At 38.5% G+C, this 13,467-nt stretch overlaps 1 protein-coding gene across 21 annotated transcripts in view; it reads right to left on the bottom strand.

The window, feature by feature from the left end:
- The window catches only part of shot (dystonin-like protein short stop), a 173,189-nt gene that overhangs the window by 73,145 nt on the left and 86,577 nt on the right, over window positions 1-13,467 (bottom strand). For 10 of the 21 annotated variants that reach the window (XM_069134147.1, XM_069134157.1, XM_069134150.1 and 7 more), the window contains 4 exons: window positions 6,698-6,715; window positions 6,124-6,183; window positions 5,296-5,385; window positions 2,500-2,670 (listed from right to left, as the gene is read on the bottom strand). In XM_069134147.1, coding sequence (XP_068990248.1) covers window positions 2,500-2,670; window positions 5,296-5,385; window positions 6,124-6,183; window positions 6,698-6,715 — 339 coding nt within the window. The remainder of the gene's footprint in view (window positions 1-2,499; window positions 2,671-5,295; window positions 5,386-6,123; window positions 6,184-6,697; window positions 6,716-13,467) is intronic. The other 11 variants (XM_046615859.2, XM_046615879.2, XM_046615880.2 and 8 more) reach the window with 2 other exon arrangements.

The following is a 13,467-nucleotide window of genomic DNA, read 5'->3' as shown; positions in this document are numbered from 1 at the left end:
AGATGTATAGAGATATAGGTATAGGTATACGCGATTGCGGTTAAGGAGAGACGCGCAGCGTCATCCATGCCACGATTGGTAAGCAAGCAAGCGATAATATAAAACGAGCGCGCTCGTTTGATAAGGCAGCGACAGAGTTTTGGCGGTCGGTAATGCAGGATATCATATTTATCAGGCATTCAATGGTCAAAGCAAAAAAATTTATTTACAATCAAACCAAGTAAGTATAATGAATAAATCATGATATTTTTCAAATGTTTTTTTTTTTTTTTTTTTTCAAATTGTTGTAAACTGCAATTCAGTTTCTTCGGTCATTTGTTTTCTTAGTTTCCATTTGCACGCATCGCTACGAGGTAATTATTGGGACTTACCTTTCGTCGCCACCTCTGGGGGCGCAAAGGAAAAAGAGAAATAGACAGATAGAGAATTGTTGTCAATTATCAGTGAAACATTATCTAGGGATGACGGAAATTCCTTTCCTTTATCTTTTCGTAATCGGTACCGTAATTGTTTTCATAAGTAAGAGATACATATAAGAATATTTTTCGTTTCGCAAAGAACGTTTTTGCCCTGACCATATCTGCCCTTGAGTAGCTTTTTCTTATTTTCTCATACAGCTTTTATAATTCTCATTATTGTTACTGTAATTTATTATTGGCAGAACATGAACGGCCAGAATGCAATGTGATCATTATCATACCATGTGTGTATATATATACACACATATATATATATATATATATATATATATATACATGTGAAAGGTAAAATCAGACATGTATCAAGCTATTTAAGAAAATGGAGATGAAATGTGTAGTGTAAAAATGTAAGATAAATATATTTCACCACAGCAAATCGTGTTCGTAAAATATTTTCGACGATTGACATTTTTTCCCGAGTCACACGATATACCGATGGTCAGTTATTGTTAATAACAAAATTTCTCCACCGATCGTACGGATCGTCAGTGACTAATTAAACAAGCACACAAAAGTTTATCATTTTTCTTATAAAGTAAAAAGAAACGGGCGAAGTAGTCTACCCTATAATCGTAAATTAATTCGGGCGAATAAGACTTCCTCTCATAAGAAATTTACTGCGGCTACTGTTTGCAAATGTACCGCAAACTGATCGAATTATTTGATAATACAAACTCGAAGGGTCGCGATGAAGAGAAATGTAACATGTCTAGCTGTAGCATCTGCGGTACAACGAGCAAGTAAAATTTCCTGCGCTTCAAGTGCTACATAATGTAAATGTGAGACGAGGATATGAAATTGACCTGAAAACTGACCGGGCGCAAAACGAACACAGCCCTCCTTTATAACGCATTTAAATATATGTGCAACTCGGTTTCTGCATCTCTTATTATGCACTCGGTCAAATCGTTTCATTCGTTTTAACGCTCCCTGGTTAACAGGCATTTAAAAATAAAACGTAAAACAAACGACTTGCAACTTTTACATCTCGTCGGCAGATAGAAATATTTCGATTTTTTAACTTATTCTCGTCATTTTCCGGTTCTTTGCCAAAGTGTAAAATGCCTGAGCGTTTCTCCCTATTTCTTTTTACGTACGGATACATGAACATTGTACGTATATATATATATTTTTGTGCGGCAAAGCTTTGGTTAAAATTTTTCCGCACAAATATTAATTTGCATGTTTTGATCGAGGAATGTGAAACAATTAATACCGTAGTCTTGTCTGCTAATCTGTAAAACAACAAACCCCACCGCTTCTGTAGTCTTGGCACAGCGTCAAATTCCTTCTTCATTATTTCGGAATAGTTGGAAGAATTTTTCATTATTAGTTTCAATTACTTTTCCCGCTTTTCGTTCTCTTCTACAGTGCCAATAAACATTAATGGTGTAAACTAATAAACGATGCTAAAATTAAAATAAATGCTTCGTTCGACAATAATTATTGTTCGTTCGCTTTTCTGCCTGTACGAGTTTGCCTGAGTCATCGGAACAATGCGTCGAAATCCTGGCGTGTCACGATTAGACCGACGAAGGAATCTATGACGTTATAAGACTGCGATTAGCGAGAGATTCTTCAAAATCGCGGGATAATAAACCTGCGGGCTTATGTTAATCGATCTGACTTCACCTGCAGCGTTATTGTTATAATTATAGATACGCGCAAGACTAATCGCGATATTACGCAATTCGTCTTGATATCTCAAATTGAATCGATACATTCATAGTAAATTTTGATGAGTGGCTGGTTATTAAATCCGATCAGCAACGATTGTTTTTCCCACTTTTTGTCGATGGAAATGAAAATGAAAACACATTGGATGTGTTTTTTTTTTTTTTTGTTTTTCGAGGTCTGTTGTTATTACTGATCGGCTCAAATATTGGGTCTAATCGTAAATCCTGTCCCGGTTAATTTGAATAATCTCAAACATAGTAAAAAAAAATACGAAAGATTGTCTTCCACGCCGTTGATTACACGGTGAAAATGATGAAAATCGGGAAAAAGCTTGCAAACTTACCTGGAAGTGGAGGATGATGGTCCATATAAGTCCCAGCGTGAGTTTTGGATTTCCATCAACGATGTCCTCCGCTCGGATATTGACAAGCTTGATCTTTTTGTATCGGAGAAAGTCGAGGGCCATCTGTACATTTTGAAGCATGTGGAACCGCATCCGTCCCCTTTCCCTCGGCTGAAAGTAGGAAAAAAAAAAAGAAACATGTCTTATTCACCATTAAAAACGCAACTGTCCGTATGGAGGAGATAACGATTAAAAAAAAGTACGTTTTTAAATTTCTTTAATTCTGTAATTAAAATAACAGGCCCGTCTATCTCATAGTATAACAGAATCAGACGTGTACTCATTCCAATTTCGACAGGGTATAATTTAACCGTCAGACATACATCGCACGGATAAGCGTGCAGAGAGCATGCATCGATCGTGGGCGTTTATAGTCCTGCCAATAGTCGTATGGAAAGTCTAGGGCAAAATGTAGCGTGTTAAGGTCATAAGTCAATTCACAGTCTTAACACAAAGACTCGGGAGAAGGAATGCGATGGTGTAATTACTGCTGACTAATCACGGGAAGATTGCGAACACGTTACGGCTTAAGGTATAGAAAGACGACTGGGGAGTGAGTACACCGAAAATAAAATTAACATCATTTACCGACAACTTCCGATCTTCGCGTTAGGTACAAGTTTCAATTATTGAAGAATCGACGTGACTTGGAAAGCAAAAATTAGTTCAACGGTCAAACAGTTGATGACAAATAAAATTTTTCTCACAGATCGATGTTGCAGAATCTGTCACCGAACCTTCGTCGATCACCTTAATTTAAACTTTTAACCACGCTGGTTAATCATCGAAATTCCAAAACGTTCGACCTCGTTGTAGCCTCTCTCGAACAAAGCAACATCGGAACATTCATTAGGCACAAAGCCAATCTGCTTAGAATTAGTATCTAAATTCCTCTCGTGTGGGTATAAACTTGATTAGTTACTTTCTGCTTCACGGGGTGGAAGTTAACACGAGCAAAATACTCGCTACACAACGACTATAAGTTATTCGTGTGGTTATCTACGTCGAGATTTACCGTACTACACGTACAAAAATAAAGCTAAACACGACGAGCTTTTACAAAGTGATTGATAACATTTCCCGAATGTTATTTCATTCGAAAATACGATGCCGCGTATAATTGTTGGTTGTACGAGAGAAGAGAATTAATTGAGAAACGCGAAAAATCGCAACGTTTGATGCCGGAAATGAAATTCCACTGTCACGCAAGTAAGCGAGAGAACAGTTCCCATGTACACGTAATAAAACCTGCATTAGCACCGCGATTTCTCTGACGTGCATCGGTTGGCACGAAACCTTGTTGTTTTCTAACTTCCAGCTGCTCGTAGTTTCGAGAAAGGTTATCAGGAGGTTTGTGACGGCTAATTGTTGTTCGAATAACACCGACGTCTAACCATCGAGAGTTTATGCAGTGCTGCATGAGATTGTTCTTACTACATCTACAGGCTGTGAACAATTCTTACTGTAAAATAATAATCGCACCGCTAGCAAGCATTCAAGGTGTGTGTGTGTATAATTCCAACGTGCCGCTAATACGAAACTTTCCGATTAATCCGACGGACGAGACTTGTTGCAATGTTGAATCCAGTTAATCCTTGTTTGAGAAACTTCTGGCCACGATTTTTAAACATCGGGTCAATTTTACCCGGACTGTTCAGTTTAACCCGTGACCAGGCGAACGTCCAAACCGTATGCTTCTCGTGGCAATGAGTGTAAAAAAATACCCAGTGAAAATTAATTTCAAATATCGCTGCTTTTAGTAAAGCTGGCGAATTCCTTTTTTTTTTCTTTCAAACATTGAATACCACACAATACGGCATAAAATGGTTGCATTGTCAAAGTAATTAACTTGGACTAAACAAACAACAACGAACGTTGAAGGGGTTCAATCCTTACAGTCTGCTCCAAGAGTACAAGATTTTTTAGGGGAAGGGAAATTTTACCCACATCGCTATCAAGGGTAAAAAATTCAGGAATATACTTCCAACATTCCTTAATATGTCTGTAAGATTGAAATTCGAAAAATCTAAGATTAAATCGTTTGAAAAAAGTTATTGAAAATTTTCAATCGTGAAACAGCGAATGCGGGGTGTCAACGAAGGATTAACTTGATTACATTCGTACAGTCAAGGCAGAGAATTATTTGCTACTCGTAAATGATCGTGCATCATGCAGGAGAATAGGAGACCCGTGACCTTTTTAATATTGACCAAATTTGACCCTCTCTTGGCCTGAAGGATTTCTCGGAAGGAATGGTGCAATGACTAGACATTTTCAATTAATTCGAGGAATTATCTACTCTCGTTTTTCTAGCTGCAGTCGACTAGCGTTGTTCGGCCATAAAAAGGCCTGTCAGGATTAATATTACATTAAGGCGGTAATCTTTTGCCATTTTAGGAACTTCTCATGGCCTGCATATATTTATGAAAAATTTATTACCTTTTTTGTATACTATCATGCGAGCAGGAAGAAGCAAAGTTATGCGCGTCGATTTCTTTTCTTTTTTTTTTCTTTTTTTTTTACCTCGTCCTTGACTTTGCCGCTCCTTTTACCCAGAAGTATTAAGAAAATACATTAACGTTCGTGTAAATTTATTTCCCCGCATTCCCAAGTTCCAGAAACGGCAAATATACTTGCGTCACATATATTTTGCGGTGTGGGGGGGGGGAGGGGGGCAAAAAGTGATTAAATAAAAGTATTATTTATAACAAGCGTGATCGCTGGACATGTACTTACAAGGTGCTCGCCTGAAAGTACCTCCAGGAGGGAAATGAGATTGTGTCCATCTCGCAGATCCTCGAACAGATCTCCGACGTGTCTGCTTGCCTGTAACAACAGTGAAGTGAAACGAATTAATAATCGATCAATTTTTTTTTTCTCTCTCTTTCGATCGAGCTACATGAAATAGTCAATCGGAAAAAAATCAAGCAATAAGTGTAAAGAAGTAAAAACTGAATTAAACGGCACTAAGATATTGTAAGTAACATCACAATCAATACCTATGTGTACGGTAAAAAACTTTTGTCGATAAACATTTACGCATAAAATCGCTAAAAATAAACATAGGGTCGTGTGTTGTATAAATTAAAACACATTATTACGATAACAATTCAAATATAAGATACGAATACAGGGATTAGGAATAAAAATTAAAAATGTAAGAATAATTGGGAACACTAATTGTACTCCGGGGTGAATAAAATACGTTTCTCACTAAGCGGCATCGCGTCTATCCGACAAATTTTTCATGCAAAAAGAATTCTGTACAGATTTTGACGTTGAGACAGATTGCAGCAAAATTTTCGCTACTTCAACGAAGTAACGTTGAAAAATCCAGCACAGTGCAGCGTGTTGAAGATTCGAATACGACGTTTATAAAAGAGTAGCATAAAGCACGAGGACACATGACGTGATACGCAAATTAAAACGAGCAAAAAACGAAATACGTGCAACAAGTAAAAAAAAAAAAAAAAAAAACTCCAGTAAATAAAAACAAGAAAATGCAGTGAAAAAAGAAGGGAAAAAAAGAGCGTAGAGCAGGACCAAACATGGGGTCACACTTACAGTGGGGGAACAGCATGGTTGATTGTTCACGATGACGCACACGTGGAGACACGTGTAAGTCTGAAAATGGAAAAACCATCACCGGGTTACCAAGAGACTCGCAAGGCGTTAGTCAATCGACGGTATAACGAAATAAACGTTCGTTGGTACGAAACGGAAACTTGCTGGGAAAAATGGGACCAACGGAGAAAAAATAACAACAAGAAAAAATATCCAATGTGCTTTGCAGCCGCGGCTGCTTTTCAAGTGAAAATTTCTGAACGCTCATTGTCGGTTGTTGGCGTTATTTGTTGTTGCAATAAATAAAAAAAAAAAAAAAAAAAAACCATTGAACGGTTACATTACACGATTATTATTATTATTGTAAAACTTTGTGGTACAGTGACGATATCGTATGTGGGAAAAAAAGAGGAACGCAATGAATGAAAAACGAAGCAAAAGATTTTAATTGAATTTGGATCGCGTGACATTTTTCATACAATCAGGCGAAATGGTAAGAATCGTTGATTAAATATGGAAGTATTCGAACGATTATATCAGACTTCGGTTTCAGTAACACACGTAGAATACGTACCTTCACATATTTCCAATGCTGAGGAAAGCGTGAAAAATAAAATGAAAATGGAATGATGAACAAATATCATTTTATCAATTATCATGTAGACATCGTGTTACACCTAGATACAAACATTATTTCAATACGTGGACCATCGATGAACGCTACCTGAAATTTCTTTCCAAACTACGGCTTAAATTATCTACTTGGTTTCTTTTTTCCGTTGGCAAAAAGTCCGAAAGTAAAATAGGTGAGTATAACATAAGGATGGATAGAAATACAAGAGGAATGGATTTCGGTCTCGTTCCGTGAACGTTGGAAGTCGCTCGTGAGTTGCCAACTTCCACCGATCGTACCGACCATGTAGGGGAGATACAGACAAGGTGGACCCTCTGTACGGTAAAATAGGATTTCAAAAAATGTCGATAACACTTGGAACGTACTTCTGGGCCAAAGACTGGAAAAAAATGACGTTGTTCCCCCCTTAAGGGGTCCATTTTGCCCGGCTCCCTCCTACCTAAATCCAAAAGGATGGACGGATTTCAGTCTCGTTCCACGAACGTTGGAAGTCACGCGTGAGTTTCCAGCTTCCACCAATCGTACATCGCTACGTACCCATATACATAAGGAATAAAGAAAAGTAATGGCGAATTCAGACCGTTGGCAATCTCGGTTGGGTAGCGAAGCAAGCAGGCAGGCTGCTGGCAACCCACATGAACGGTAGACGGGTTTCAGGAACGAAGGACAGCGCTGAGAAACTCGCCGAATAAGGTTAGCCGTGCATATAACGCGAGATCCGCGTGGGCAGCGGGTTTCCTAGGTGGGCGAGGAAGTCGGAATCGTATCGTTCGAAAGACAAGGAGAATCTGATTCAGAGATTTACTAATACAGGCTTATTAACATCACCGGCATCGGCATCATCATCGTCATAGTCATAGTCAGCAGCGGTATTAGTTAAGACGTCGCGGTCCTTTCGACTCGATACGTAATTGAGATAGGTTCTGTCTCGATGTGAGAAGAAGAAGAAGAAAAACAAAAATCACTCTCATTTCGTTTGCACAGAGACGTCAACGAGACCTCTGAAATAGTCTTTCATTGGGTGGTGTTTGGAATAACTTTTCAACTTGTATCGTACACCTTCACTTTTCACGCATGATTCAAGTTCGCGTTCGGATGATACATCTGATTGTATTATCTAGTTTGACGAGCGTCGTGTAGGACAGGAACACTTTCAATCCTGAATGGAAGATTCGAAGAGTTACCACCACTTATCGTCCGCTTCCACCGTTTAGCCGCAACGAACGATCCTCGTTCGACTTTCTCCGAACCGAAAAGAACCGTTTGCATAGTTCCAAAAAATTGGAGTAATTTTTTTTCTTCGTTTAAACAGCCTTTCGAATCGGTGAAGGTGTTCGGCGTGACTCGAAGGCTGAACAAGACTCCCACAGCCTTCCGCCGTGAGTAATAAAGAGGTAAAAATGTCTGTGCCTTGAGAGCGCTTAAAGTCCCTTGGGTCTTGACAAATGTCATGTCTTGTCTGTAAATAGAATTGAGCTTAAATCAATCAGGAGACCGCTACTTCTGGGCTCTGCTGGTTTCTCAAGCGAACGAGCGCAGAGCTGCATCATGGAAGTCGGTGGAAACCGGTTGAAACGCTAAGTCTGAAGTTTCGAAATTGAGATAGGTTGGGCCTTGTGACGAAATTGAGCGGATGTGGAGAATGTTATAACGATAATCGATACAGACCTGTTATGTTACTTCATCTGCACGTGAAAATCTAATTCAGTGAGAATAAATATATTGATAACAATCCTGTCGATCGTCTATTAATCAATGTCTTGATAACAAAACAAAAAAATGAAAAAAAGAAAAAACCCAAGGTACATAATTTTGAACAGATGCAAACGCGAATCAATCCCACGTAGCTGTAACTGAAACTGAAACACGCCTAATCGGCTCGTCACGCCCGCGTGATCTGGATGTATATTAAATTAGCGCATAATTCATAAGCTGAACGTGAATTATGTAATTAGCACAAGACGAATTAAAATCGACCTTCACAAATCGTATTTACGGTACCGATCTGGATGGATAAACATGATCGTAGGTGGTGAGGAAATTCCGATTATCCGAATCGCATTAGCTACATTTACTCTGCAACCTACGGTAGATGAAGATAATTGAAAATCTGTTTATCGAGTTGGTTGGTAACAACGATGACGACCTTAGTTGCCTTTATGATAAAGTTAGATGGAAAACGGTGATGTGTTAACGAGTTTATGACTGGGATTGTGAACAGTTGGATAGGTGCGCCAATGTTACACGTCTGTCTTTCACTGCGGTCACAGAGGCAAGCTCACTTAACACATGCGTTCATTCAGTACTACATAAGGTACATAAGAATGAGCACCGAAGAGAAGAAGAAACCACCGCGACGTCGGATATCGATTAGAATCGCGTTTCACGCTTACGCGGATTATTTACACCACCGACAGCGTCATTGTTTCCGTTTTCTCTCTCTCTCTCTCTCTCCAATTTTTACTCTTAAGTTAACAGCCAAAGGTGTTCAATTTTTTGAAAATAAAAAAATACAGTTCACTTTTATCCTCATAATTTTACAAAAGTATTGGGAGTTCAAGGTATTTCACAAGATATTGACATTCGGACTTCACTACCTTATTCGAATGGACATTAGAACGTTTGGCTGCTGATTCAGGCCACCAGCTTCAACCTCGTCCTCAAGATGTCTGTGAGGATTAATGGAATCCGTGAAAAATTTGTCGAATTCGAAATAAAAGAGAAAAAACGAACCTATAATACGACGAACCGCGCTCACGGTACCAAATAGGCGTGATCATTACGTCACGTGATCGGTATGTCAAGTCACTCGGCAAGATGACATACCAATGCCGTCTATACCTGCGCATAACTCTATGTATCAGACGTGAAACGTAAACATTACCGTAACAAGCAAGCATCGTCGAAGAAGCTGAAACATTCGTGTCACCGTTTATAACAGTAACGGCGACGTAGCGCTGTTTATTTAAAAGAGAGGAAAAAAAATCGTTTTTTATTTATGTCCTTATCGCTTGTCCTTATACCGCTATCTTTCCTTTTTTTTTTTTTTTTTTCTTTTTTTTATTTATTACGGACAGATGCTTGTAAGCTATTTGCATACGCCGACGACGCCGTGACGTGTGTCGCAAAATGCGGAAACGTGAAAGTTTCCTCCATTCCATTTCGTTCATTCATTTATTCGTCCATTCATTCGTCATCTTTGAAGCTCCGAGTATTAATTATTTCACAAAACTACATCACGGTTATTTTGAAACCTGTGAGCTCTTTGCACTAATTATACTAGACGAGTCGCAGTCATCGGTTGAATAGTAACCTCTAAAAATAAAAGAGGAATTATTAATTCGCGGAAACGACAAAGAAAAAAGAAATACCTCGAGTTAATTTTTAGTGGAACGTTTCAAATTAGCCTTAAAATTAAATAACGTTGTTGAAATTAAGAAGAGGATTGAAGAAAAACAGTCGTACGACAGAGCGAGCTTTGCTCACAAATCAAAGAGTATTCTGAGAAGGATACCTTACGACTCGTAACATATCTTCAAACCTGGCATAATGATTTTTGTGATCGCGAACTAGCGACTGAGAAGAATTGATAAAAAAAAAAAAAAAATTACCAATACGGATATTTACACACCGGAATATCAATATCTCGTGATTCCTGCCAAAATCCTTCGTTCAAAATAAATATCCACATTGCGACATATCAACTTCGAAGTTAAACGTTTGGCTAAATAAATATTTCGAGAGATCTATTCACAGTATAAAAGTAACTCGGAGCCTTCAACGCGATGAAACGAGTATTTCCGCCTATTTCTATACCTCTCCGTGCTATAAGAGGTATAAAATTGATCAGATATCGGCAGAGATCCATCGATGATCAATCTTCACCCCATATAACAGCGATATTGCGGAGTCCGCCGTTAGATACAGCTGTCTTGCCATGTTTGGGTATGGAAGACGAACGCCGCAGGTTCATGCAGGCTGCACGCACACCGTTGTTGTCCTTTCTTCCTAGATCTGATCGAGATTAATAAGCACCGACGATGCTAATGTCTCCTAATAAGACAGCCTGATCGTTAAGATACTCTAGGGACAACGGGAAAGGTTTAATTTATTACAACCCTCGAGTCGAGTCGATCCTTTACCTTCCCGGTAAACGGTTCTCGGCGGTTCTTCGATCCTTATTCTCGCTTTGGGATAATGATTAGGAAAAAAGGAAGTTGAAAGGAAAAGCGATAATTATTTTTTCAATGAAAAATAGACGCACCCACGATAACGAAAGAAAAATACCCCTCAATTTCTAACGTTAATCGTATTTCTCCGCCTCTCGACTCTTCGAGATTACACATAACGTGAAAGATAATTAAATTTCGCCAAAATCAGCACCAGGAAACAGCTACAATCTAATTATGGCTGCAAAGGTGAATTAAAAAAAAAAGCAGCAATTAACTCAGTCACGTCGCCGTGATGAGACGCGTGGCTTGACGATAATGTAAGACTTGACCCATGCATAAAATAACAAGACACAAGGTGAGCGTTCCTTCTTTCGGTCGGAAACTTTCACTCGCGTAGCGCAAAAGCATGCATATAATAACGCGGATGTAATATTAAGACTGTGAGTATACGTATAGAGTGCAATACCGTTGTGTTTGTACGTAACGATGATAAAAAAAAAATAAATAAAACAGAGAATGATTTTCATACGTGAAATCGCAAGTAGTTTATGTACAAGCTTATACTAACAATAATCTGCTTAATTGCTGGCTTAATTGTATCTCCCTTGTTTCGAACAATGACGAAATTGAAGAAATTTTTCGAGAACAAGCCGCTACACAAATTCTGCGGATAATATAATATACTGTATCTAATTACACCGAATACTCGTTTAAATTCGTGCAATTAATTTGGTCCGGTGTGTTAAGCCCGCGTTTGAAAAATGAGAAAGGTTCGAGATTAGATATTTACTTCTCGGTTTCGAACGTGAGTTGCATTCACAAAGCATATCGGTCATCGGTGTTTCATAATTAGGTAGCTAATTTCTACGTCGTTGCAATCTGACGATCACAGAAATTCTTTGAACCGCTTAATACGTTCCTCGAACGTGCGATGACGTCATCCATCGCGACAACTCCTCGTAAAGAATGGTAGACCGGAAACGGGATGATAGGTGCTAACTTGAGGGATAATTGTTTAACGAGATAATTCTATCCTACGTACGGTCCAGATTTAAAATTAAAGTTTTCCCAGGTCTCTTTGTCTCCCTGCCATCTTACTCGAGCTCAGGATCAAATACCAAATATACGTAAGTCGGCGACTCTCTATTTTCTCATTCACGCAAGACGTGTGATATCGTTGGAAAAATTTCTGCACAAAATATCATTGAAAAAAAAAAAAAAAGGGAAGTTTTATTACTGGTACTATCAGGGTGGCCACAAATTTTTGGGAAATAAATTCCATGACATTTCCAAGACCCGAAACCTAGTTTTTCCCGACATTTTCCCAATTCTAGTAAGTTAACTAAATCGTTCAGCTTGTCAACTCTGTATTTGGTTCATGTTTCAATCGAATCGAAGAAAAATATGATGTACAATAAAGTCAGTTCAAGTCAATTTCTTTCCTCGACGAAAAAAAAGTAAACTTGTTACTTCAAAAAATCATTTCTATATTCCACGATAGAAAACCGATATTTTCATTTTTTTCCCATAACCAAATTAAAAATCTCCCGACAATTCCAGATTTTCTATGACTCCTTTTAAATACCCTGACATTCCGAGATTTTCCAAACTTATATTGCGACCACATCGTTAGCCGAATAAATATAACTTCCAGGGCTACACGCGGAAAAATTAACAATAACTTTCGGCATTTGCTGGACGATATTTGTCAGCCGAGCAGTGACTTATTAACGGACGTCTTTATTTTTTACCGGACGTGAGAGGAAAAATTTCGGTTTAATCAGCAATAGAAGTTGATGGTCGATAACGGATAATCACAACGTCAACTTGTGCGGCGGAATAAAGCATCGCAAGAGCCAAGAGGAAGGTCGTAAAACCATATAAAGTGACGACCCGGCCGAGATCGAGACCAATAAACGAAATTCCTCGATACGATTTTCGGATGTTTTATTCGATTTTACTACTTCCAAGTTTTTACGATAAATCCCCCGTACACGTATGCTTATGATAAGAACCGTGAGCGTGAAAGTTATATTTAAAACCTAAGATGGGGAAAAAAACTCGACAAATTAGATACGAACGAAAAAATTCGAAGAAAACAATTATCTTTGATAAATTTAACGTATCGCGAGAGATCAGCATTGAATCTAGCTGAATTTGATTTTCGAATGATCCTGTGATTAGGATCTTTCTCTATAATAAAAAAAAAAAAAAAAAAAAAAAACGCACACAGCCAATGGCTGCTAGATCAGCACTTGCAGCAACAGCTGGAAAAGGTCCGGACGAGATGAGTTCTGAGAAAAAGCTACGTAGGTAGACGCACGCCGTAGGAATCTATACACACGGGTAAGTTGAGAGTTAACCTAAACCTAACCTCGGCAAACATCCTCTTATAGCTTTTAGTCTCGGTATAGCTTACCTTGCTGTACATAATATAGTGCACATACCTTATATGCAGTACAGTATATACTGTACTCGGTATCGCGTGTCCGTGATGAGTTGTAAAAAAAAAAAAAAAAAAAAACCGAGAAAAAAAAA

The sequence above is a fragment of the Neodiprion pinetum genome, chromosome 3 (genome assembly GCF_021155775.2).
Source record: "Neodiprion pinetum isolate iyNeoPine1 chromosome 3, iyNeoPine1.2, whole genome shotgun sequence".
NCBI lineage: Eukaryota > Metazoa > Arthropoda > Insecta > Hymenoptera > Diprionidae > Neodiprion > Neodiprion pinetum.
This window is presented reverse-complemented; position numbering and strand designations above follow the sequence as displayed.